We start from the raw sequence: 26523 nt of genomic DNA, 5'->3' as shown, positions 1-26523 counted from the left end.
GAAAAATAGTGATTATTTTTCCTCATCACAAAATATATCCTGAACATTCTGCAGAACAAAGATTTTGATGGCGTCTCAAATGTTACCAACCATCTCAAAATAAAAGTCTTTCAGAGACTGACAAGGCTCTTATGAAGAAATGGGCACTCACAGAAATCTAAATGTTACACTGGAAATGGCCTGAAGGAGCTATAGAATGCCTGAAATTGAGTAAGGACCTAAGGGGTGATGATTAGTCCCAGCTCATCTCTAAGGAACAGTCACTGAAAACAGAATGACATGATACTCTGGTCTTACCTATAGTGAAGAGTTTTGTACATTCCCTGCCCAGCTCATTTCTTGCACAGCACCTTATGTCTGTTCCAAATAACTCATGGAGTACACTTGCCTCCTTTGTAATGACAGCTGGACTTTCTCCTTTACAGCTGCAATTAAAAAATACATGTCAGTACCATTTTTTTTTTTTTTTTTTAGATTCCATATATATGGGTTAGCATATGGTATTTGTTTTTCTCTTTCTGACTTACTTCACTCTGTGTGACAGACTTTGGTGCTTTGCGATGACCTAGAGGGGTGGGATAGGGAGGGTGGGAGGGAGGCTCAAGAGGGAGGGGATATGGGGACCTACGTCTGCATATGGCTGATTCACTTTGGTGTACAACAGAAACTAACACAGTATTGTGAAGCAATTATACTCCAGTAAAGATCTATTAAAAAAATAAATATCAGGTGACTAAACATCTTTTAAAATTACAAATGAATGTTCAGGAGAAGAACCACATTAAAGGTTCTAGATTTTAAGAGCCTGATACGGAAGCCAAGACAGGAGCAGGTCCCAAGGCAAACGGATTCACAACTAGTTAGCAATTCCTCATCTCACCCAATTAGAATAACACTAGAGAGAATCACATAATAAAACAGTTGAAAAGGCTTTGTGTTTGGTGACCTCTTGGTTGTTAAAGAGAGAGAAAGAATGGAAGAATTGAGAAAAGACGGAAAAGGGGGGAAAAAGAGAAAATGGAGAAAAGGAAAAGCATGATTAGGTTTGAATACAGCTTAACAAGGTGTAAGTATGCTTTCTCTGAAGCTCTGAAGAGGACAACCAGTGAGAGGGAGAGAGGCCACAGCTGCAAATGTCCCCAGGGTCCCCGGAGCTCACAGAGGAGAGGGCAGTGTCACTTGAGGGGTGTCGGCCACATCTCGAGATCTGAGGGACCACCTTCCCTCTCCCGCCTCCTTAACCATCACCTTTCCCAAAGCAGCTACGGCTATTGGACTCTGTGTATAGTCACATTTCTTCTCTTTATCACTTTGGCCAAATGTATTCTCGTCTTTGTTTATGCATCACGCCTTGAGTTGTTTTTTTTTTAATTATAAGACAACAATAACTATGTTTATTTTGGAAAATCCAGAAAAACCCGAAGAAAAGAATATTAAATTGCCCATATTCCTACCACCATGAGATAACAACAGTTACTATTTTGCTGTGTGTAGCTTTCTAATCTTTTTCTTTTCTGTGCACATGTGACGTACATATCTATAGGTAATCTCTTTTTCTTGTTCGTTTAAAATTTGGGATCCTGCTCATATTATTTGGTAACCTGATTTGTCACTTTTTCTCCTTCTCTTTAGTTCCATTTTTCAACAAAAGTTGTTTAGTAAATTTTAATTGGTTCAAATGGCATGAACCGTTACTTTGTGAACACTTAGCTATGACACATGAAAAACAAAAGTAAACGTTTATATGGTACTTACTATCTGCCAGGCACTGTTCTATGCGCTTCACATGTACCAGTTCATTTACTCATCAGAGCGATTGTATTAAGGTAAGTACTGTCCCCACCCCCATTCTTCTGATGAGGCGGGGAGGGGTTTAGTAACTTGCCCAAGGCCGCACAGGTATAAGCAGAGCAGGGTTCAAACCCAGGCAGATTCTACATCCCTAAACAATCATATTAAACTGCTTTTCCAGAGTAAACGTCATAATCACAAATTAAACATTTATTCACAGGGGGTTTCTTACTTATAGGGAATTATACACTAAAATCTGGACCTTTCTTTTTCCCCAACCAAATGCTCAGGGAGTCGACAATCGGTTAACTTAAAAGGGCTTTTATTCGTGCCATGTGATATCCAGGGAGGGTCCTACAGGTCAGTGACGTGACAGACGAGGAGCTCCAAAGGGCTCGTCACGAAGGTGTCCCCCGCCATCCTCCCTGGGAAGCCCACACCAATCATTCTTTAAAAAGCCAGCGTTTCCTGTTAACAGGGTGATAAATTGCACAGACAGTATGATGTCAACTACATTAGAAAGAGATCGAAAAAGTAAAGTCATAATAGCAGTTCTCTCTCCACGTGTCATACCTGTCACTCTGTGAATCGCAGAACACCCATTCCACAGTTGGTTCTGGAATGCTCTCCGAGATGCAGACCAGGGCATCCTGATTTTCCATTTTTCTAAAGTAAGGTCTCCTTAACGTGTAAAGCAGTGTATCTAAAGCATCATAAATTATTAACGTTTTAACATTAAACATGTTTCATATTATAAACATTAAAAAAAAATAACTGCCTTAGCAGCCTCCTCAAAAGAAGAATTCTGCACCATTAAGAAAAGTTAAGCTTCTGTGCCGTAGCGGTGTCTTTTGCTCCACTCCAAATAGACATAATAACGTATCCCTCCTCAGCAATCTATTAAATTCAACTCTGGCTGAAATGCTAACTTTAGCATTTATTCTCGTAGCTAATGTCTTTGGGTATTTCATGAATCCAAAGACAACTAAAGTTTAGTGGAGTGAAGCCGTGTAAAAACACAAATATCAATATGCATGGGAAAAAGAAAAGTAGAAAGAACATAAAGTTTATAACACATACTTATATAGTTTAAGACCCAACTTTCTTCCCATAATTTTCTCTAGAACTAGGCAGAAATATAGTCGGATGGAGGTAGGATTGGCACAGCACTGAGGGGCTCGGTTCAGCCTCCTACTCACGTTGGACCCTCAACCTCTCCCCTCACCCCTTCTCCCCCCCCGCCTTAACGTATAAACTCTCTGCTTCTGCTTGAACCCCTTAGGAACAGGAGTTCATGACCTCCCAGAGTCGATCCTCCTATTTTTCAACAAACCTTTTTTTTTCCCAAAGAAGGTTTCCCATGCTAAATTTCAATCTTCCTCCTTATAATAAGTTCTGTTTTAAAATAGTATCTAATCCTTTATATATATGTATATACATAGCAAAGAATACATGAAGGGTTAATTTTGAAGCATAATAATAAAAACGAATATCCGTGGACCCATGTTCAACTTAATAACCAGAATAATAACAAATATCTTTGAATTTACTTTTGTGCTGTTTCTCCTTGTCTCTCAAGCCTAGGTTAACTTTATCCTGAATTTTCTGTTTATCGTTCTCATACTTTTACACATATTGCACCACATAGATGTGTGGCCCTAAACAATATATTGGTTTGTTTTGTTTGTTTTTGAGCTTCAACATATGGCATCACTCAATATGCAGTCTTTCACAACTTCAGTTTATGTTTTTAAGATTCATCCATGGTTTTGCATGTAGCTATGCTTAATTCATTTTGCTACCACTACATTGTGTTCCATTGGTGGATATATCACAATCTATTAGTCCATTTTCTTGCAGTGGACATTTGGGTTGTTTCCTGTATTTTGTATCACCAACAATGGTGCTATGAACATTCTGTGCATTCCTAGTGAGGCAGGTGTGTAAAGTTTCTTTACAATATACCTAGGAGTGCAACTGCTGGTCCATATAGTGTGAGCACTTTTGCTTTACACATAATGACAATTTGTTTGCAACAATCTCCTGGGTATAAAATGGTATCTCATTGTGGCCTTAATTTGCATGTCTCAGTTATTAATTTAATATGTTTACTGACAATAGTGAAATGCCTACTCATGTCTTTTGTTCATTTTTCTACTGGTTTTTTTCCTATTGATTTATAGAAGTTCTTTACCTATTATGACTATTCATCCTTTGTTGATTATGTGACTTCCAAACATCTTTTCCCATTTTCTGGTAGTGTTTACTTTCTCTCCCTGTAATTGCTGACCATTGGTCTCAATTCTACCCTCTAGAGCAATTTTTTTTTTAAGTGAAGTTTGTTGCCCCATGAAAATCCTTCAAATATTTAAAATCAAATGCGGAGGTCAAGGGATATCATTACCATCGAAGGCATTTTAACTAGTTGGCCCAGGTTTCCTGACTCATGCCAGAAGGGTTTCCTCTACGTTACACTGCAATCAATCTTCTTCTCTCCTGAAAAATATTTCCTTCTCTCTGCTAAACATTCTTAATTCCCTCAGCTGCTCCTAATTCAAGGAATTCTAAGATCTTCACTATTCTGGTTGCTCTATTTTGTCAGTATTCCTCTGAAAAAACTGTAGAACTGAAAATAGTAATTTTCCATTAATTTCCTTAACCCAGACATTACATTTTCGTGAACGCTGCCAAGGTTCAGATTTCCTTTTTTAGCAACTACGCCATACTGTTGGTTAATAGTGAACTTGTGGTTCACTAAACCCTTTCCTCTTTTTCACGTTGACTGTTGCCAAGTCTACCCCACCTGATTTTTTTGAATCCCACCACCCAGCAGCACGTTAAAAACAGTTACAACTTACTTGAATGATTGTTGTGCTATTTTTACATTGTAAATCTTAAGTGAAAAGAAGTTACCGTAAATAAAGAGAGCAGATGCCCATTTATTTTATACAAATTCAAGTATAAACACTTGATGAAAAAAAAAGAGAGAGAGAGCAAGAAATCTCTTATTCTCTTCCAACCTGAGGATTTACTTTCCCACAGAGAGGGGTCGGGGACTGGGGAGGGGACGAGGAAGAAGACCAAAATCAAAGAGAAACAAGAGGTACCTCCTGACTTTTGACCTTCTAGGACTCTGGTCCTATAAATATCAGAGTAATTGAAGGGTTTTTCAAAACAAATGTTGACCGATTTTGACTTTGCCGGGTTTTGCCTGACAGGCTGACTTTGGAACCTAACACCCTGTCCCCAGCCCTGGTCAGATGACACTTGTGGGAATCGAAACGGCCACAAGTGCTCTTCCGTTCGCAGCTCTGAGTGCGAGACCCAGTGCAGTGGGGCCCAGAGTGTGGACCTGGCCACGCTCGGCCTCGGGCTGTCGTGCCTGTTTCCATACCGCTCAGCAAGCCGTTCACCTGCGATGGTGGGTGAAGAACAGCCTCGGCCAAGGGGAGCCGTGGTTCCCCCTGAGCCACGCACCTCTGTGGGCTGGACACACGTGCACCACAGCCTCCGCCTGGCAAGACACACCAAGGCGTAGCCCGGGAGCTTGCTTTAAAATGGATAAACCCAGAGTTTCTGGAGCACTGCCCTGGCCCCTAAAGGCAGCGGGACCCATGTGAACACCTCCACCTCTAGTCCCCCTTTGTCATGTGGGGTAAAGCAGCCAGTGGGTACAGGGCTGAGTCCACACAACCGCAGGCCTGCGCGTAAGTGGGTGGAAAGAAGGAGAAGCCAGGAGACACGCAGATGGTGGTTCAGCCAACTGCACAGCTGCTTCCCTGGGTGAGAACTTCCACGTTGTTCCTGATGGTTTGCGTAGCGATCTGGTGTTTGGATGAACACAGGAGCCATCAGGTCCATGTGGTTATTTACATGGAATTTTTAATTGATTAAAATGAAATAAAATGAAGACTTTGGTCACGCTGGCCACATTTCAAGTGTTCACCGGCTACATGTGGCCAGTGGCTACCTTACTGGACAGAGCAGACAGACGTTCTCATCGCCTCAGACCACTCTGTTGGATAGCTCTAAGCTCTTGCAATCCTGTGAGGTGTGTATGGGTATCCCCATTTTACAGATCAGAACACTGAGGCTCAGAGAGACTATGTGACCTGCCCAAGGTGGTCATATCAGATCCAGAATAAGAACTCTGGTCTTCTGACTCCACGGTCAAAATGCTTTCCACTTCTTCCCTGTCATCCATCTGTCGCTGAAAAAAACGGGGAGCCGGAAAATAGAGGATGCCCTGGGTTCTGAAGAGCACTTACTCCCACCATCCGTGGGTCACATCAGGATCTCAACAGGTGATGGGGTGGTTGAAGTGAGTCCAATTAATTCAACTACGTATTGAGGGAAACCTGGTTCATGTGTCTGGGGAAGCTGGTAAGAGCTCTTGGGTTCTAACTGCTCCTTTAGAATATGGAGAATACCTAGTAGCAAACGGCACTTACTTCTTATACTCACTGTAAACAATACTGTGTAATTGGTAGCTTCACTCTGAATAAAAAGTAGGTATTCTCCAGCTTGGGTTTCTGTCATTTTCAAAATGACCATGGAGACAACTCCTCTGAAACACAAGAAAGAGAACTGGTTAAAAAACGTGTGAAACAAAAACCCTCGGATTTCACACTGAGTCAGAAGGTGGTGGGGCGGCTCTGGTCCACCTCAGTGGAGAACGCAGCTCCTGTCCGGTGCCGGTGCTCAGCCTGGGCCCTCTTCGCTTCACCTTGACCTTTATCCAGTCCCTCCCTGGGGAGTGAGCACCTTCACCTCATGCTGCCGAAGCCCCTTGAGGGAAAACTCCTACCAAAAACGTATAAACTGGCTGGGACGCCCTCCTTGGCAGTGGTGGACCATTCCTGCCAATGACAAACCACCCTCCACAGGCATATCTGCCAGCCACCCGGCCACCAGCCCCCGTGCCCCCTGTGCAGAACCAGATGACGGTACAAGCAAGACTCGCTGACATCTAGAACAGTCCGTTTTGTGCCTCCCTCCCACCCCCTCTAGAGGAAAGAATTCAAGCAAAGTCAGACACAAAGCATTTTCCTATGAGGTAGTAATTACACTGATATATCACAAAGGAGAGATGTCTCAATGTGAGTATTTCTAACTTTTCAGATACTTGGTAAAGATAAATTTGGCTAGGGGCATTCTCTTCAAAGAAACCACTTTGATGTGTGTTTGGTGATATCTGTCCTCCTTAGAGCTTAGAATACTCTCTAGCAGTCTGTTGAGTAGTGTTGGATTTAAATGGACACTTTCTGACCTTTAGACGTTACTGCTCAACATTGGCATCAGCTGGGAGAGTCTGTGCAGAATCTCAGGCCCCGTCCACACCTACTGAATCGAAATCTGCCTTTGAACAAGATCCCAGGCGGACCAAGGGCACAGGATATTGGAACAGCCCTGATTTAGAGCTCCAAGCAGCATGGTTCCAGAGTACTTGTGCTTGCCGTCATATAGGCAGTAAATTAGTAAGAAATATATGTATTTTCTGCTTATGCAGGTACCCTGGGGATGTGCTTTCTTCCTCTGAACCTTCACTCTCCTGGTATCACGTGAGAACTCTTGGGCATGTCATACAAAACTCTAAGACGGTTATCAAAGCTTAGGTGTGCAATCTGTCTGGCTATGAGTCTAAGCCCAGATTTAATTTCTGTAACTCTTTACTATGGAGAAGTGGCTAAAAATGTTTTGGTACTAAGTTAACTAATCCACTTAAGACCTATGATTTTGGCTGCCTGTCCTAGAACAAAAAGGCAACCTCTCAGCAGAGTAAAAAGAACCCTACTTTTTTACTTTGCTTTTTTTGGCCTCAATCTAACAAGAACTGTTGTGGCATCAGCTTTTAATAAGATTACCAGAACATTTCTTTAAGCCAAAATTCTTAATAGAAGATTGCCTTTGGTTTAACCCCAAGATAAAAGTAAGCAAAAAAGAGAAGCGAGTAATATGGCCTCAAAAGAGGAAAGGAAAATGAATGTGCTCTAAGATTTAGAACCAAACTTCAGAATTATAGCTACTGTCCTGAAAATTACTTAAACATTGGTTTGACCTTAAAGACACAAATGTGAATACTTGGTACGAGTCAGTCACAGATGTTCTCCCGTGTCTCGGTCAGGTGGCATGGAACCCCCTTTGGGTCACTGAGGGGCCATTTCCTGCATCGCTCCTAGAAAGACAGTGGCTCTTCGACAGCTTCGGGGCACCTGAGCACCCCAGGAATTAGAGAATAAAGCACCTTAGAATTAGTAAGTGGGCATTTCAATGGCCCATGCCCCTTGCTTCCTGCCCCACCTGGTCTCGGACAGCAGGGGGCAGCAGTCAGCCCAGGGTTAGATACAGGCTTGGTGGTCAATCTACAAACCTTGGCCACGGTATCTTTCTGGATGGTGAGAACAACGTTCCCCACATACAGATCAATTTCTTACTAAAATGCTTTGTGGATATCACATATGGTTGCAATTCTGCTCATCATACTGTGAAACAAACTAGGTAAAGCCAAGGGTTCTTCCCCAAGGATTTCCCAGAAAGAAGCTTCTCACTGCTTTAACTAGTAAGCTCCTTGCTACTTTAACCAGAACGGAATGAAAACTTCCTAAGTTTTTACCTTTAAGACAAAATCCAGTTTAAAAAACAAGCCATCTTTAAAATCCCAAATATTCTTCACTATTTGTTTTACATTTTGCCAGTCATCACTGCCTTCTTAGGCCCTAAATATACCTATACATCTGTATATAAGTTTTTAAATGAATAGACTTTATTTTTTAGAGCAATTTTAGGTTTATGGAAAAATTAAGGAGAAAAAAAAATTAAGCAGAAAGTACAGAGAGATCCTGCATACACCCTCACTCCACTCCCACCCCTCACACATAGCTTTTCTATTAGTAACATCTTGCATAGGTGTGGTGTATTCGTTATAACTGATGAACCAATACTGGTATTAACTAAAGTCCACAGTTTACACTGGGGTTCACCTTTTGTGTTATTTGTCCTATGGGTTTTGACCACTGTAAAAGGTCATGTATCCATGCCTTATCCATGCTTTAGTTTATTTTCTTTCACTGGAAATAAGAGTTACAGTGAACATGTACAGAGATTGGAAAAGAAACTCTAAATGAAGCAAGAAAGTCTCTGTATGGCAAGAAACTATTCCTCCAAAAATCCTTGTGGTTGCACATTGCCCCGCCCCTGCTTACCTGTTTTGTAAATCAAAGTGTGGCTGGCAATTCAGGGAGCTGTGTTTAAAGACCCAGAGACAGGAAATGTTCCCCGGGGTGGTGACCAGCACTTGCAGTGTGATGGATGCAGTCACGTCCACCTCCACGGTGGCCGCTTCGTAGACTGCCTCTGTGCTCTCGGGCCTCAAGGCACAGCCCAGGTCTTCCCGGGATTCTGATGCCTATGTCACAGACAAAATAATGTGAATTTACTACAAGTGCATGTTTAATGCATCTTCTTCTTAGCTGGAACCTTTATCAAATAAACACATGTTGACATATGGCACACAACAGCCAAGCACATCATAACCCACTGAGGATCATACGTCTGACCAAAATGCCTATAAATTACAAGTCTCTAAAGAAAAGACAGACAATTTTAGGCTGCATTTCTAAAACGTTTTATAGACTGTTATGGGTTGAACTGTGTTCCCCCCAAATTCATTTTTTTTTTTTGGCTGTGCCATGTGGCACGTGGGATCTTAGTTCCCTGACCAGGAATCGAACCCATGCCCCCTGCAGTGGAAGCTCGGAGTCCTAACCACTGGACCACCAGGGAAGTCTCCCAAATTCATATGTTGAAGTCCTAACCCCCAGTACCCCAGAATGTGACCTTATTCAGAACCGGGCCTTTACAGAGGTGATCCCGTCAAAATGAGGCCATTAGGGTGGGTTCTAATCTTATGACTGATGTCCTTATAAGAAGAGGAAATTTGTAGAAGACAAGCACACAGGGAGAACACCCTGTGAACATAAAGATGGCCATACAAGCCAAGGAGAGAGGCCTGGGACAGATCCTTCCCTCACAGCCTCAGAAGGAACCAAGCCTGATGACATCTAGATTTTAGACTTCTAGCCTCCAGAACTATGAAACAATAAATTTCTGTGGTTTAACTCACCCAGTCTGAGACTTTGTTATGGCAGCCCTCACAATCACAAACTAATATATACAGATAATAATCATAAAATTAAAACACATAGGTATAGGGAACTCCGTGGTGTCCAGTGGTTAGGACTCTGTGTTTTCACTGCCGGGGGCCTGGGTTCGATCCCTGGTCGGGAAACTAAGATTCCACAAGCCGCGTGGCTCGGCCAAAGAAAAACAAAAACAAAAAAAGAATACATAGGTATATGTTTTTGTGATTATTGGTATGCAGATAAGCATCTACATAGTAATAGTAAATTAGTATCTGTGTTAGAGGGAACTTAAAAACTAAAATATTGGGCTGGCCAAAAAGTTCGTTCAGGTTTTTCCATAAGATGTTACAGACAAACCCAAACACACTTTGTGGCCAACCCAGTATGTTCTGGGCAGACATCCCCATAGGCTCATTGCCAACGTCACACCCCTTGCCTGCTTTAAATAACAGATATATGGAGAGGACAGTGTGCTAGTGACTTCTGCTGCTGGACCCCTCACCCCCTACCCCCCGACACATAGTGTAGCCCTCACACGTGTGTACACACACACACACACACACACACAAGCTTCTGCAGGTGAAGAGCAGGGTAGGGTAGCTCTTCTGCTACTGACCATAAGCCACATTTCTGATTTTATTTGTTCATTTCTTCAGTTAGTATCTGGTGAGTTATTTAGTCAATATCTGATAAGTGCTAGACCACCTGCTGGGCGCAATGGGACTAGGGGAAAAAAGACACTGACCTTGTCCTTGAGTTTTGACTCTAATAGGAAGAAATAACTAAACGTGAAATATGATGCGCCCCATAAACAGATACCGACGACTCTGAAAGGTGCATTTACGTGCTCTGGAGCTTCTGAGGAGAGAGAGGTGACTTCCAGGCTGGGATAGTGGGGGTGGGAATGCTTCACTGGAGTACAGCAATTGAGCTGGATCTTAAAAGAGGGACATAAAGTAAAAACAAACAGGGACTTCCCTGGTGGCGCAGTGGTTAAGAATCCACCTGCCAATGCAGGGGACACAGGTTCGAGCCCTGGTCTGGGAAGATCCCACATGCCGCGGAGCAACTAAACCCATGCGCCACAATTACTGATCCTGTGCTCTAGAGCCCTCGAGCCACAACTACTGAGCCCGCGTGCTGCAAGTACTGAAGTCCATGCACTCTAGGGCCTGTGCTCCACAACAAGAGAAGCCACCGCAATGAGAAGCCTGTGCACCGTAATGAAGAGTAGCCCCCACTCGCTGCAACTAGAGAAAGCCCGAGCGCAGCAACAAAGACCTAATACAGCCAAAAATAAATAAAGTTTAAAATAAATTGAGTTATTAAAAAAAGTAAAAACAAACAAAAACCTGACATGCTGGAAGGAAATATTTGCAATGCATATTACAGATAAAGGAAATAAAGGGCTAATATCCCTAACATGTAAACATTTTTTTTAGGGAATTCCCTGGCGGTCCAGTGCTAGGACTCCGCTTTCTCACTGCCCAGGACCCAGGTTCAATCCCTATTCAGGGAACTAAGATCCTGCAATCCTCACAGCGCAGCCAAAAAAAGGAAAAAATAATTTTTTTTTTTAACATTGAGGGACACAGGATCCAAAAGACAGTAGAAAAATGGGAAAAAGAAGGACTTCCCTGATGGTCCAGTGGATAAGACTCCACGCTCCCAATGCAGGGGGCTGGGGTTTGATCCCTGGTCGGAAAACTAGACTCCACATGCCGCAACTAAGAAGTCCGCATGCCGCAACTAAAGATCCCACACGCTGCAATGAAGATCCCCCATGCTGCAACTAAGACCTGGTGCCGAAATAAATAAATAAACAATAAGGGGGAAAAAAAAAAAGAAAAAATGGGAAAAAGAAATGAATAGACAATTCGCAAAAAAGATATAAAGAATGGCCCTTGAATATATGAGAAAATGTTCAAGCTCATTCATAATCAGAAAAGCTCAAAACAACACTGAGATATCACTTATCTATCAGACTGGCACAAATTTTAAAGTATGACAACACATTTTGTCAGGGAGGCTGTGAGGAAACAGCTACTCTCACACATTGCTGGGGGAATGCAAACAGGTGCAACCCTTCTGCAGGGGAACTGGAATTCGGCAACACCTAACTGAACTACTGTACACTTCACCCTCTGAGCCAGCAATCCTATTTTGAGGGCTATATCTCCAGCAAGTAATTGTACCATCATTTATAGTTGTAAAATACTAGAAACCACCAAAATGCTCATACATAGGAGACTGACTGAATAAACTACGGTCCATCCACACAATGGAGGACATAAAGAAGGATGAGGACAAGCTCCATGAACTGATTTGCAGTGATTTCCTGGATAGACTGTTAAGTGAAGAAAGCTGAGGGCAAAAAGTATCTACTTTCAAGTATGCTACCCCTCGTGTAAGAAGGAAGGAGATTAAGAAAATACACATGTATCTGCTCATTTGTGCACAAGAAACACAGGAATAATATACAAAATCTAAAGGAACTGGTGACGTTCCGGAGGTAGGTGGGAAAAGGTTGGAAACTTGGTAGTAGGCATGAAACTTCTCTGAGTATATCTTTTAGTACATAGCTTTAGCTTTCAGGACCATAGTCATGTTTCACATACTCAAAAAAGTAAATCATTAAAGCCAACCAGGATATAGGGGGAACTCAAAATGGAATACAAACCAAGTGAAGTTAATTGTATCACAAATAACTAACATAACCAGAGTGAAGGAGGTGGGAAAGAAAAGAATGAACATAAATAACTTTGGAAAATAATGCTTTGGACACTATAAGTTCAAAGACAAAAAGAACTGCACACAAATACTGTATTCTGGTGTTGTATAACAAATACTGTTGTCTGATGTTGTTTAAGAACTACTAGGTCTTAATACAATCCTGAATATTGCATAAGCATATAATTTATACTACATAAAACACAATGAAGCGCATAATACTAGGAACTGAGACCAATCATCATTAATTTTTTTTTAAAAGCTTGTGTTTTATAAGAAAACACTTAAATGTGTGCAGCTATTTTCTCACATTGAAAAGACACTTAAAGGGACTTCCCCGGTGGTCCAGTGGTTAAGAATCCGCCTTCCAATGCAGGGGACGCTGGTTCGATCCCTGGTCGGGGAACTAAGATCCCACATGTCATGGGGCAACTAAGCCTGTGCGCTCTGGAGCCCCCATGCCACAACTAGAGAGAAGCCCATACATCACAACGAAGAGCCCGTGGGCCACACCGAAAGATACCGCGTGTCGCAACTAAGACCCGATGCAGCCAAATAAATAAATAAATACTAAATAAAAGACACTTTGTCATAGCAAATAATATTAAATTTTTTCTTGTCTGCACAAAAATACTATGTATGCAAAATGCCTTAATTATTAATAAGTCAATGTGTTATGACACCAATATCTGTTAAAAAGTTAAACCAACCATGCTTCTGGCATAAAGAAGAATCATGTATTAAATCAGGAGTTTTAGGGTAATTCCCTGGCAGCCCAGGGAACTGAACTCTGCCCTTTCACTGCCAAGGGCATGGGTTTGATCCCTGGTCTAGGAACTAGATCCTGTAAGCCAAGTGGCATGGCCAAAAAAAAAAAAAAAAAATCAGGAGTTTTACATGCATGTAGAAGGTTGTTATTGACGCCTATTTCACACTGCTTAAAATTTGAGAATATTTTCAATATCTCTGATTTTGGGAGGGAAGTTGGGGGTGTCCAGGGCATCCTGGCCTGTGTCTATGTATTATACTTACGTTAAAGAAAACAGAGTGACTATATATCTGTATGAATCCTTAACTGGATAAAAGCCATAGAACTGGCTAATTTATGTTCACTTTTTATTGTATATAGACTTTTAATATTTTCACTTCTCGATCATCTAAGCTTCCTTCATTTGAGTAAATAGCTAGGCTGTGATAGATGAATAGCATGAAGAAGAGTAATGACAAACAAGGTTGGAACTTGGAGTCAGAGCCAGATTATGGAGCAACGTGCATGTCACTTGAAGCCGTGGGAAGACCAAGCCAGGCTGTAAAGGATGTAGCCCTGCTTCAGGAAGACCCATGTGGCAGCCCTACCTGAGCTGAACTGTAGAAGGAAGAAGCCACTTATGATATTATTGTGACCGTGAGGGCTGGAATTAGGGAAGTGGCGGGGGACTAGGGAACATAAGGTGGGTATAGGAGAACTAGGAAAGAAAGGAAATTGACAAGACTTGGTAACGGACTGAATGTGAGGGCAAGGGAGAGGAAGCAGTCCAAAACGAGGCTGAGCTTTCAAGCCTAGGAACTAGACAGGGCCATAAACAGAAATCCATTAAAACAAGAAGATGCTTGGGGAAATAGAAATGAAATAAATTATACAGGTGTGTCTTAGTGAGCAAATGGAAAAATCTACTTATCTAAATCCAGGAGACAGTTGGAAATTAGGGGTTCAGGCTTGAGAGAGAAGCCTGGCTTCTTTTTAAGGAGAAAGGGAAATTCCTGTTTCTCACTCATTCTAGTATCACTGTCCTTCCTGAATCTAAACCCAAAGAGAACAAGGCTCTTGATGGAATGGAGTGCCAGGTAGCAATGAGTATAGATGCTCATCTGTACTGGATATGAGTACCTAGTATACTTAAATACATAAAAAAGAAAAGCCCATAAGCCATGGCAGGTGTCAATAGCTTACAAAGTATGGTCTCTAGAGAAAATAGCTAAAGTTGTCATTTTAATATTACTTTACCAAGGGATTCGATGATGATGTCCCCACTGATGAATCATTGTTTCTATGGTTGATTAAAACACACTTGATCACAGGCAGATCTTGATTTGTGATAGTCTCAAATATCATTGCGGAAAAAACAACTGTAAAACAAAATAAAGACAATGATGTTGATCCATGCACACCTTAAAAAGAAAATACGTGTTTGTCTTACAACAAAACAAAATGTAATCAAGGGAAAATGGCCAACAGGAAAGTGTGTAGGAAATATAATTTCATAAAAGGTAAGTCTTGGGGCTTCCCTGGTGGCGCAGTGGTTGGGAGTCCGCCTGCCGATGCAGGGGGCACGGGTTCGTGCCCCGGTCCGGGAGAATCCCACATGCTGCAGAGCGGCTGGGCCCGTGGGCCGTGGCCACTGGGCCTGCGCGTCCGGAGCCTGTGCTCCGCAACGGGAGAGGCCACATCAGGGAGAGGCCCACGTACCGCAAAAAAAAAAAAAAAAAAAAGATAAGTCTTACTATCAACCAGGAGTGGAGGTCCTTAGAGCAGTGTTTTCCAAGGGAACTTTCTGCATGATGGAAATATTCCTTAGCGCTGTTCAATAGGGTGGTCCTTAGCTGCATTTAGCATTAAGCATTTGAAGTGAGGCTAGTGCAACTGAGGAATTGATTATTTGTATACCAGCCATTTTTTTCTTCTTTATGGTTTCCTGGTGCATATAAACATTATGTTTACACTATATTGTAGTCTGGTAAGTATGCAATAGCATTATACCTAAGAAAACAATGTACGTACCTTAATCAAAAAATACACTCTTAAAATACACAGTTACTAAATTAAAAATACACTCTTGCTAAAAAATGCTAACCACCATCTGAGCCTTCAGTGAATTGTAGTAATAACATCAAAGATCACTGATCACAGACCACCATATCAAATATAATAATAATTTAAATAATTATTGAATAAATGAAATATTGTGAGAATTACCACTATGTGACACAGAGACACAAAGTAAGCAAATACTTTTGGAAAAATGGCGCCGACAGACTCACTCGAGGCAGGGTTTTCACAACACTTCAGTTTATAAAAAATGCAATATCCGTGAAGCACAATATAGCGAAATGCAGTAAAACAAGGTATGCCTGTTATCAGCAGTTCATTCCCTTTAACTGCTGGGGAGTAGTCTATTATATAGATACAACACAACATTTCAATTCATCCACCTGTTGATAGAATTTGGATTGTTTCTACTTTGTGGATCTTACAAATAAGGTTGCTAGGAACATTGGTATAAAAGTCGTGGTTTGGATGTATGAGTTCATATTCCTTGAATAAATACCAAGGAGTAGAATACCTCACTCATATGGGAGGTGTCTGTGTCACTTTTTAAGAAAGTGCCAACTGTTCTCCAAAGAGGGTGTATCACTTTATATTCCTATTGGCAGTGCATGAGAATTAGTTGTGCCATGTCCTCACCAACGCTTGGTAGGATGAGAATTTTTAATTTTAGCCATTCCAACAGGCATATTATATCTCATCATGGTTTTAATTTGCATTTGCATCCTTTCAGATGCTTGTATGACATCCTATATATTCTTTGGTAGTATGTCTGTTGCATCTTTTGTCTTTTAAAATTGGGTTGTTGGGCTTCCCTGGTGGCGCAGTGGTTGAGAGTCCGCCTGCCGATGCAGGGGACACGGGTTCATACCCCGGTCTGGGAAGATCCCACATGCCGCAGAGCGGCTGGGCCCGTGAGCCATGGCCGCTGAGCCTGCGCGTCCGGAGCCTGTGCTCCGCAACGGGAGAGGCCACAACAGTGAGAAGCCCGCGTACCGCAAAAAAAAAAAAAAAAAAAAAAAATTGGGTTGTTTATCTTCTTATTACTGAGTTTTGAGAGTCGCCCCCCCAAGTTTTATTGAGATATTGTTGATATATAACATTGTATTAGTTTCAGGTGTACAACATCACAATTAGATATGTGTATTTATTGTAATACGAGTACCACAATAAGTTCAGTTAACGACCAGCAACTCACACAGTTACTAGAGTTTTTTTCCTGTGATGAGAACTTTGAAGGTCTACTCTCGAGATGTGGATGGGCCTAGAGTCTGTCATACAGAGTGAAGTAAGCCAGAAAGAGAAAAACAAATACCATATATTAATGCATATATGTGGAATCTAGAAAAACGGTACAGATGAACCTATTTGCGGGGCAGGAATAGAGACATAGATGTAGAGAATGAACATGTGGGCACAGTGGGCAGGGCACATGTGGGCAGGGGAGGGTGGGATGAATTGGGAGATTAGGAGTGACATAAATACACTACCATGTGTAAAATAGATAGCTAGCAGGAACATGCTATAAAGCACAGGAAGCTTAGGTCGGTGCTCAGTGACGACCTAGATGGGTGGGATGGGGGGGAGGGTGGCAGGGAGGTCCAAGAGGGAGGGGATATAGGTATACATATAGCTGATTCACTTCATTGTACAGCAGAAACTAACACAACATTGTAAAGCAGTTATACTCCAATAAAAAAACAAATAAACAAATAAATAATTAAATAAAGATCTCTCTTAGCAACATTCAAATATATAATAGAGTCCAGGTAGCCCCCACTTTTTGAAAGTTCACTTTATGCCACTTCACTTTTACAAAAGACCTGCATTAGCACCTGTTTTCACTAACTGAAAGAAATCTGAAGAGGATTTTTGCTTTTATGAAAAAAGGTGAAAAGCAAAAATAGCATCAGAGTTTGTTTGGTAGCAAGCTCTTATAGGGGTGGCTTGAACCCCAAGCAAGGAGAGTGGAACCGCCAAGCTCTTTCCCCAGAAACTACGCTCAGCATCTCACCATCAAGCCATCATAGCTTTGTACTGTGTCGGTGAGCATCTGTGCTTTATCTCCATTTATTCTGTGTATCTGTTTGCAAGATGTGTCCCTAAGGTAATAGCTTCTTCACTTTACACCATCTGAGCTTACAAAAGGTTTCACAGGAATGCTCAATTTTCAGATAGTGGGGAAACCTGTATTGGTAACTATAGTCACCATCTTGGACATTACATCCCCAGAACTTATTTATCTTATAACTGGAAGTCTGTACTTCTGACCACCTTCACTCATTTCTCCCACTCCCTACCCCCACCTCTGGCAAACACTAGTCTCTTCTCTGTTTCTTAGTTTGGTTTGTTTTTTCAGATTCCACATATAAGTGAGATTATACAGAATTTGCCTGACTTATTTCACTCAGCATAATGCCCTCAAAGCGCATCCATGTTGTCACAAATGGCAGGATTTATTTCTTTTTTATGGTTGAAAAATATTGTATATACACAGTTGACCCTTGGGCAATGTGGGTTTGAACTACACAGGTCCACTTACACATGGATTTTGTTCAATAAATATTTGGAAAAAATTTTGGAGATTTGTGACAATTTGAAAAACCTCGCAGACGAACTGCATAACCTAAAAATACTGAAAAATAAGAAAAATTTAGGTATGTCATGAATGCATAAAATATATGGGGCCTCACTGTGCATTGGGCACACCAACTTGGGTTCAGCAACAGATTTATGATCAGGACTGCCCGTACCTGTAAAGCTGCTAACAAGCCTTGAAGGGAAAAGATAAACACAAGCTGTCTTTTGGTTGTACAAGAAGGTCTGGACAATGAGTAATGTTTTCTGGATTGGTTTCATCGATGCTTTGTCCCTGAAGACAAAAAGTACCTTGCCCGTAAGGGACTGCCTTGGGTTCTTTTGATACTGGACAATGACCCTAGCCATCCAGAGCCCCATGAGTTCAACACTGAAGGCGTTGAAGTAGTCTACTTGCCCCCAAACATCTAATTCAGCCTCTAGATTGGGGGGTCATAAGGACCTTTAAGGCTCATTACACACAGTACTCTATGGAAAGGATTGTCAATGCTATGGAAGAGAACACCAACAGAGAGAACATCATGAAAGTCTGGAAGGATTGCACCACTGAAAATGCCATCATTGTTAGAGAAAAAGCCGTGAAAGCCATCAAGCCTGAAACAATAAATTCCTGCTAGAGAAAACTTGTCTAGATGTTGTGTGTCTGACTTTACAACAGAGCCAACCGAGGAAATCATGAAAGAGATGTGGATATGGCAAAAGAGGTGGGAGGTGAAGGGTTTCAAGATATGGATCTTGGAGAAATTCAAGAGCTAATAGGCACCATGCCCGAGGAATTCCCAGAAGAGGATCTGACGGAGATGAGCGCTTCCAACCAGAGCCACACGATGAGGAAGCAGACACAGAAGAAGCAGTGACAGAAACCAAATTGACACGGAACAATCTGGCAGGAGAGTTCCAATTATTCAACACTGCTTTTGACTTCTTTTATGACGTGGATCCTTCTATGATACAAGCACTGAAACTAAAGCAAATGGTGGAAGAAGGGTTGGCACCATATAGAAACATTCTTAGAGACAAGAAGCAAAAAAGTCAGAGATAAATTACGATGTATTTCTGTAAAATTACACCAAGGGTGCCTACCTCTCCTGCCTCTACCTCCCCCAGCTCTGCTACCCCTGAGACTGCAAGACCAACCTCTTCCCCTCTCTCTCCTCCTCAGCCTACTCAACGTGAAGACGACAAGGATGAAGGCCTTTATGATGATCTACTTCTACTTAATTAATAATAAATCATCATCATGTCCTACAGTTAATAAACTTATCTCCTGTGTACGTGTGTATCTTTGTGTGAAAATCTAACTGTTTGAGATGTTTTTGTGTCACCATCATCATCATCACCTACATATTCATCATGTAGACCAGTGGTCCCCAACCTTTTTGGCACCAGCGACCAGTTTCGTGGAAGACAATTTTTCCATGGACCAGGGGCGGGGCTGGGGGAAGGGGAGGGGAGGGATGGTTTAGGGATAATTCAAGCACATTGCATTTATTGTGCATTACATTGTAATATATAATGAAATAATTATACAACTCACCATAATGCAAAATCAGTGGGAGCCCTGAGCTTGTTTTCACTTGCCTTTCACTGATAGGGTTTTGATATGAGTCTGCAAGCAATTGTTTATTATGGTCTCTGTGCAGTCAAACCTCTCTGCTAATGATAATCTGTATCTGCAGCCGCCCCCCAGCACTAGCATCACTGCCTCAGCTCCACCTCAGATCATCACGCATTAGATTCTCAGAAGGAGCGAGCAACCTAGATTCCTCGCAGGCACAGTTCACAGTAGGGTTTGGGTTCCCGCTCCTATGATCATCTAATGCTGCTGCCTATTTGACAGGAGGCAGAGCTCAGGCAGTCATGCGAGCGATGGGGAGCGGCTGTAAATACAGAGGAAGCTTCGCTCGCTTGCCGGCCACCCACTTCCTGCCGTGCAGCCTGGTTCCTGCTGTGCAGCCCAGGGTTGAGGACCCCTGGTATAGACCACTGTGTGCAAGACTTGTATTGAAGTGGATAGCGTATCCTTATGTAGGCATAAGGTGAGTGATATTTAATATAAAATTAATAATGTTTAGTTTTCTGACTGTTTTATAATTTTGCTTTCAAAGAATTACATTACCATACTGTATGCCTCTCTATTGTAATTGGAGAAATTGCATATCAGTCTGTCACCACAGGTAAGTGGTTTTGTAAAAAAATAACAATTTTTCCAATATTGTATTACGAACATGACTGTAATGCTGTATGCCGTAACATTTTTATAACAATTCATTCATTAATATATAGGCTAGGAACTTCCCTGGTGGAGCAGTAGTTAAGACGCCATGCTCCCAATGCAGGGGGTCTGGGTTCGATCCCTGGTCAGGGAACTAGATCCCACATGCATGCCGCAACTAAGAGTTTGCATGCCACAACTAAGGAGCCGGCAAGCCGCAACTAAGGAGCCCACCTGCCGCAACTAAGACCCAGTGCAGCCAAATAAATAAATATTTTAAAAAATTATAAAAGTATATATATAAATAGCCTAGGCTAACATGAAGAGCAATCATATCACTTAACACTAAGCTATCATAAAGCAGTCATATTGTTGCTTCTTCATTATCAGTGCAGGAATCGTTATAAGTAAATACAAATTTCTTTTTCATTATTATTATTATTATTATTATTTTGGCTCACCACACGATTTGCAGGATCTTAGTTCCTTGACCAGGGATTGAACTCGGGCCCACGGCAGTGACAGCGCCAAGTCCTAACCACTGGACTGCCAGGGACTTCCCCATCTTTTCATTTTTGATGTGTAGTGTTAGTAATACGTATAACACCTATAGTGTTTTGTAACATGTAAGACAATATTGATGTAGGTGCTGACAGATGATTCATCATGTAAACAGGCAATAGAAACTTACAGCATTGATAAATACAGTATAGTACTGTAAATGTATTTTATTTTACTTATAATTTTCTTAATAGCATTTTCTTTACTCTAAGTTTACTTTACTGTAAGAATACCACATGTAATATATATAACATACAAAATATGTTAATGAACTGTTTATGTTATCAGTAAGGCTTCTGGTTAACAGTAGGCTATTAGCAGTTAAGTTTTGGGGGAGACAAAAGTTATACTCGGATTTTCTACTGCACAGGGAGTCGGTGCCCCTAACCTCCACGCTGTTCAAAGGTCAACCGTATACACCATATTTTCTTTATTCAGTCATCCATCAATGGACACTTAAGTTGTTTCCATGTCTTGGTTACTGTAAATAATGCTGCAATAAACATGGGGCTGCAGACATCTCTCTGAGATACTGATTTTGTTTCCTTCAGATATACACCCAGAAGTAGAATTCCTGGATTATATGGTAGTGCTATTTTTAATTTTTTGAGGAACCTCTATACTGATTTCCATAGTAGCCATACCATTTTATATTCCCTTCAACAGTGCACAAGGATTCACTTTTGTCCACATCCTCACCAACGCTTATTATCTTCTGTCTTTTTAATGACAGTCATTCTAACAGGTGTGAGGTAATACCTCATTGTGGTTGGTTTTTTTTTTTTTTTTTGGCCATGCGGCATGCAGGATCCTAGTTACCCAACCAGGGATTGAACCTGTGCCCTTGGCAGTGAAAGTGTGGAGTCCTAACCACTGGATGGCCAGCAAATTCCCTCATTGTGGGTTTGATTTACATTTCACTAATGATTAGTGATGTTCAGCACCTTTCATCTACCTGTTGGTCTTTTGAGGGTCTTCTAAAAAAAAACGTCTGTCCACTTTCTCTGCCCATTTTTTAACCAGATTATTTGGGTCTTTTTCTGCTATTGAGTTGTATGAGTTCTTTATATATTTTGGATACATGATTTGTGAATATTTCCTCCTATTCCATAGGTTACCTTTTCATTTTGTTGATGGCTTCCTTGGCTGTGCAAAAGCTTTCAATTTGATGTGGTCCTATTTAGTGTCTTTTATGTGCCATACAAATTTTAGGGTTTTTTTTTTCTATTTCTGTGAAAAATGTCATTTGAATTTTGATAGAGATTGCCTTGAATCTATATATTGCTTTAAATGATATGGACATTTTAACAATATTAATTCTTTCAATCCATGAAGACATAAATTCTTTCCATTTATTTGTGTCTTAGTTGTTTTCTTTCATCAATGTCTTATACTTTTCAGTGTAGAGATTTTTCTCCTCCTCGGTTATATTTATTCCTAGGTATTTTATTCTTTATGATGCAATTGTAAATGGGATTGTTTTCTTTTTCTGATAGTTTGTTGTTAGAACCACATAGATTCTAACAACCACAGAATAGAACCACAACTGATTTTTTTATATTGATTTTGTATCCTACAACTTTACTGAATTTGTTGATTAGTTCTAACAGGTTTTTGGTGGAGTCTTTACAGTGTTCTATCTATAATATCATGTTATATGCAAATAGAGTCAGGTTTACTCCTTTCTTTCTGATTTGGATGTCTTTTATTTATTTTTCTTGCCTCATTGCTCTGGCTAGGACTTCGAGTACTATGTTGGATAAAGGTAGCAAAAGTGGGCATCCTTGTCTTGTTCCTGATCTTAGAGGAGAAGCTTTCAGCTTTCACCATCGAGTATGATGTTAGCTGTGAACTTTTTATATATGGCCTTATTATGTTGAGGTACATTCCCTCTATACCCACTTTGTTGAGAGTTTTTGTCATAAGTGGATATTGAATTTTATCAAATGCTTTTTCTGCATCTCTTGAGATGATCATATAATTTTTATCCTTCACTTTGTTAATGTGGTGTATCATATTGACTGATTTGCAGATGGTGAGCCATCCTTGCATTTGTGGAATAAAACCCACTTGATGATGGTATATGATCCTTTTAATGTATTGTTGAATTTAGATTGCTAACATTTCCTTGAGGATTTTTGTATCTGTATTCAGGGATATTGGCCTGTAATTTTCTTTTCTTGTAGTGTCCTTTTCTGGTTTTGGTGTTAGGGTAATGCTGACCTCATAAGATGAGTTTGGAAGTGTTCCCACCTCTTCTATTTTTTAGAAGAGTTTGAGAGGATTGAAACAATTCTCCTTTAAATGTTTGTTAGAATTCATCAGTGAAGCCATCTGGTCCTGGATTTTCTTTGGGAGCTTTATTTTTTTTTACTGATTCAATCTCCTTACTACTAATTCTGTTCAAATTTTCTGTTTCTTCATGATTTGGTCTTGGTAGGTTGTATGTTTTTAGAAGTTTATTCATTTATTCTAGGCTGTCCATTTTGTTGGTATATAATTGTTCATAGTAGAGACATACCTTGTTTTATTGCATTTTGCTTTATTGTGCTTCACAGATGTTGCGTTTTTAATAAGGGTGTGGCAACCCTGCCTTGAGCAAGTCTATCAGAGCCATTTTTTCCAACGGCATTTGCTCACTTCATGTCTTTGTGTCACATTTTGGTAATTCTCACAATATTTCAAACTTTTTTGATATTATTAATTTGTTATAATGATCTGTGATCAGTGATTTTTGATGTTACTACCACAACTCGCTGAAAGCTCAGAAGATGGTTAGCATTTTTAGCAAGAAAGCATTTTTTAATTAAGGTATGTACATTTTTTTAGACATAATGCTATTGCACACTTAGGCTACAGCATAGTGTAAATATAACTTTTATATGCAGTGGGAAACCAAAATATTTGTGTGACTCACCTTATTTCAATATTCGCTATATTGTGATGGTCTGGAACTGAACCTGCAATATCTCCAAAGTATGCCTGTAGTCTCTTATGATCCTTTGTATTTCTGTGGTATCAATTGTAATGTCTCCTCTTTCATTTCTAATTTTATTTGAGCCCTCTCTTTTTTTTTTATTGGTAAGTCTAACTAAAGGTTAGTCTATTTTGTTTATCTTTTCAAAAAACCACATCTTAGTTTCATTGATATTTTCTATTTTCTTTTTAGTCTCTATGTTATTTATGCTCTGATCTTTGCTATTTCTTTCCTTCTACTAACCCTGGGTTTCATTTGTTCTTTTTCTAGTTCCTTGAAATGTAAAGTTAGATTGTGCATTTGCACTCTTTATTTTTGTTTAGTGTAGATGTTTATTGCTATCAACTTCCCTCTTAGAACTGCTTTTGTTGCATCCTATAAATTTTGATGTTGTATTTCCATTTTCATTTGTCTCAAGATATTTTTAAAAATTTCTCTCAATTACTTTTTGACCTATTGGTTGTTAAGTGGCATGTTGTTTTATTGTCACGTAATTTTGAATTTTCCAGTTTTCTTCTTGTAATTAATTTCTAGTTTCATACCATGTGATCAGAAATATCCTGGAGAATGTTCCAAGTGAGCTTGAGAAGAATGCATAGTCACTATTGTTAGACAGAATGTTCTATAAATGTCTAAGTCCCTATAGTCTAACACATAGTTTAAGTCCAATGTTTCCTTATTGATTTTATGTCTAGATGATCAATCCTTTGTTGAAAGTGGGGTATTGAAGTCCCCTACTGTTATCGCATTGCTGTCTATTTCTCCTTTCAGGTCTCTTAATATTTGCTTTATGTATTTAGGTGTTCCTATGTTAGGTGCATAAATTTTTACAGATGTCATATTCTCTTATTGGATGACCCTTTTATCATTATATAATAACCTTCTTTACCTCTTATTACAGTCTTTGGCTTAACATCTATTTCATCTGATGTAAGTATAGCTATCCCTACCTTCTTTTGGTTTTCATGTACATAGAGTATCTTTTTCCATCCCTTTCCTTTTAGTCTGTGTGTGTCCTTAAAACTGAGTGAGTCCCTTGTAGGCAGCATATAGTTGGCTGTTGTTTTCCATTCAGTCACTTTATATATTTTGATTGGAGAATTTAGTCCATTTACATGTAAAGTAATTATTGATAGGTATGGACTTATTATTACCATTTTGTTCATTGTTTCTGGCTGTTTTGTAATTCCTTTGTTCCTTTCTTCATCTCTTGGCTCTTTCTTTGTGACTTGATGCTTTTCTGTAGTTGTATGCTTAGATTCCTGTCTCTATCTTTTGTGTATCTATTATAAGTTTTTGCTTTGTGTTTACTGTGAGGCTTGTATAAAATATTTTGTATTTATTACAATTTATTTTAAGCTGATAACCACCTGTTTCAATACATATCAAAGCTCTATATTTTTATTCTCCCCTCACACATACAATTTATATTTTTGAATCATAATTTATGTCTTCTTATTTTGTGTATCCATTAACAAATTGTCATAGTTATAGTTATTTTTACTACTTTTGTCTTTTAGCCTTCATACTAGATTTGCAAATGATTTGCCCACCACCATTACAACACTAGAATATTCTGAGTTTAAATACATATTTATCTTTACCAGTGAGATTTATACTTTCATATATTTTCCTGTTACTAATTAATGTCCTTTCATTTCAGCTTGAAGAAGTCTTTACAACATTTCTTGTAAAGTCAGTCTAGTAGTAATGAACTCGCTCTGCTTTTGCTTATGTGGAAAACTCTCTCTCCTTCAATTTTGAAGGACAGGGGACTTCCCTGGTGGTCCAGTGGTAAAGAATCCACCTTCCAATGCAGGAGACATGGGTTCGATCCCTGGTCAGGGAACTAGTTTCCCACATGCTGCGGGGCAGCTAAGCCTGAGTGCCACAACTAGAGAAGAGAAAACCCACACGCCACAACTAGAGAGAAGCCCGTGCACCGCAATGAAGAGCCCGCATGCCACAACTAAGACATGACGCAGCCAAAAAAAAAATTTGTTTTTGAAGTATGGTTTGCCAGGTATTCTTGGTTAGCAGTTTTTTCTTTCAGCATTTCAAATATATAATGCTACTCCCTTCTGGCCTGCAAAGTTTCTGCTGAAAAGTCTGCTGATAGTATTATAGGGGTTCCGTTGTATCTAACAAGCTGTTTCTTTCTTACTGCCTTTAAGATTTTCTCCTTGTCTTTACTTTCTGACAATTTATTTATAATGTGTCTTAGTGGGTCTCTTTAGATTCATTTTATTTGGAACTCTCTGGGCTTCCTGGATCTGGATGTCTGTTTCTTTCCCCCAGATTAGTGAATTTTTCAGCCATTATCTCTTTGAATAAACTTTGTGCCCCCTTCTCTTTCTTTGTGCCTTCTGGGACCCCTATCATATGAATATTGTTCAGCTGGATGGTGTCCCTAAAGTCCCTTAAACTGTCTTCACTCTTTTTTTCTTTTTTTTTCCTTATTGTTCCTCTGATTGGATGAATTCCACTGCCCTGTCCTTGATTTCAATAATTCTTTCTTCCACTTCATCTAGTCTGCTGTTGAACCCCTGTTTTGAATTTTTCAGTTCAGTTATTGTATTCTTCAGCTCTATGATTTATGTTTAGTACTTTCTTAAACTCTCTCTCTCTCCATGCAAATTCTTACTTTATTCATGCATTGTTTTCCTGACCTCAGTAAGCATCTTTA

The 26523-nt window shown here is 40.1% G+C and overlaps 1 protein-coding gene across 1 annotated transcript in view; it reads right to left on the bottom strand.

Annotated features, from left to right (window-relative positions):
• The window catches only part of FLT3 (fms related receptor tyrosine kinase 3), a gene marked incomplete at both ends in the record, with an annotated part of 78507 nt that overhangs the window by 35180 nt on the left and 16804 nt on the right, over positions 1-26523 (bottom strand). The window contains 5 exons of the mRNA XM_079721562.1: positions 298-425; positions 2365-2494; positions 6243-6358; positions 8994-9196; positions 14668-14789. Of these exons, the coding sequence (XP_079577688.1) occupies positions 298-425; positions 2365-2494; positions 6243-6358; positions 8994-9196; positions 14668-14789 (699 nt within the window). The remainder of the gene's footprint in view (positions 1-297; positions 426-2364; positions 2495-6242; positions 6359-8993; positions 9197-14667; positions 14790-26523) is intronic.

This window comes from Hyperoodon ampullatus (assembly GCF_949752795.1).
Source record: "Hyperoodon ampullatus genome assembly, chromosome: 16".
NCBI lineage: Eukaryota > Metazoa > Chordata > Mammalia > Artiodactyla > Ziphiidae > Hyperoodon > Hyperoodon ampullatus.
The sequence above is the reverse complement of the archived record's forward strand: the minus strand, read 5'-3'. Positions and strand labels throughout refer to the sequence as shown.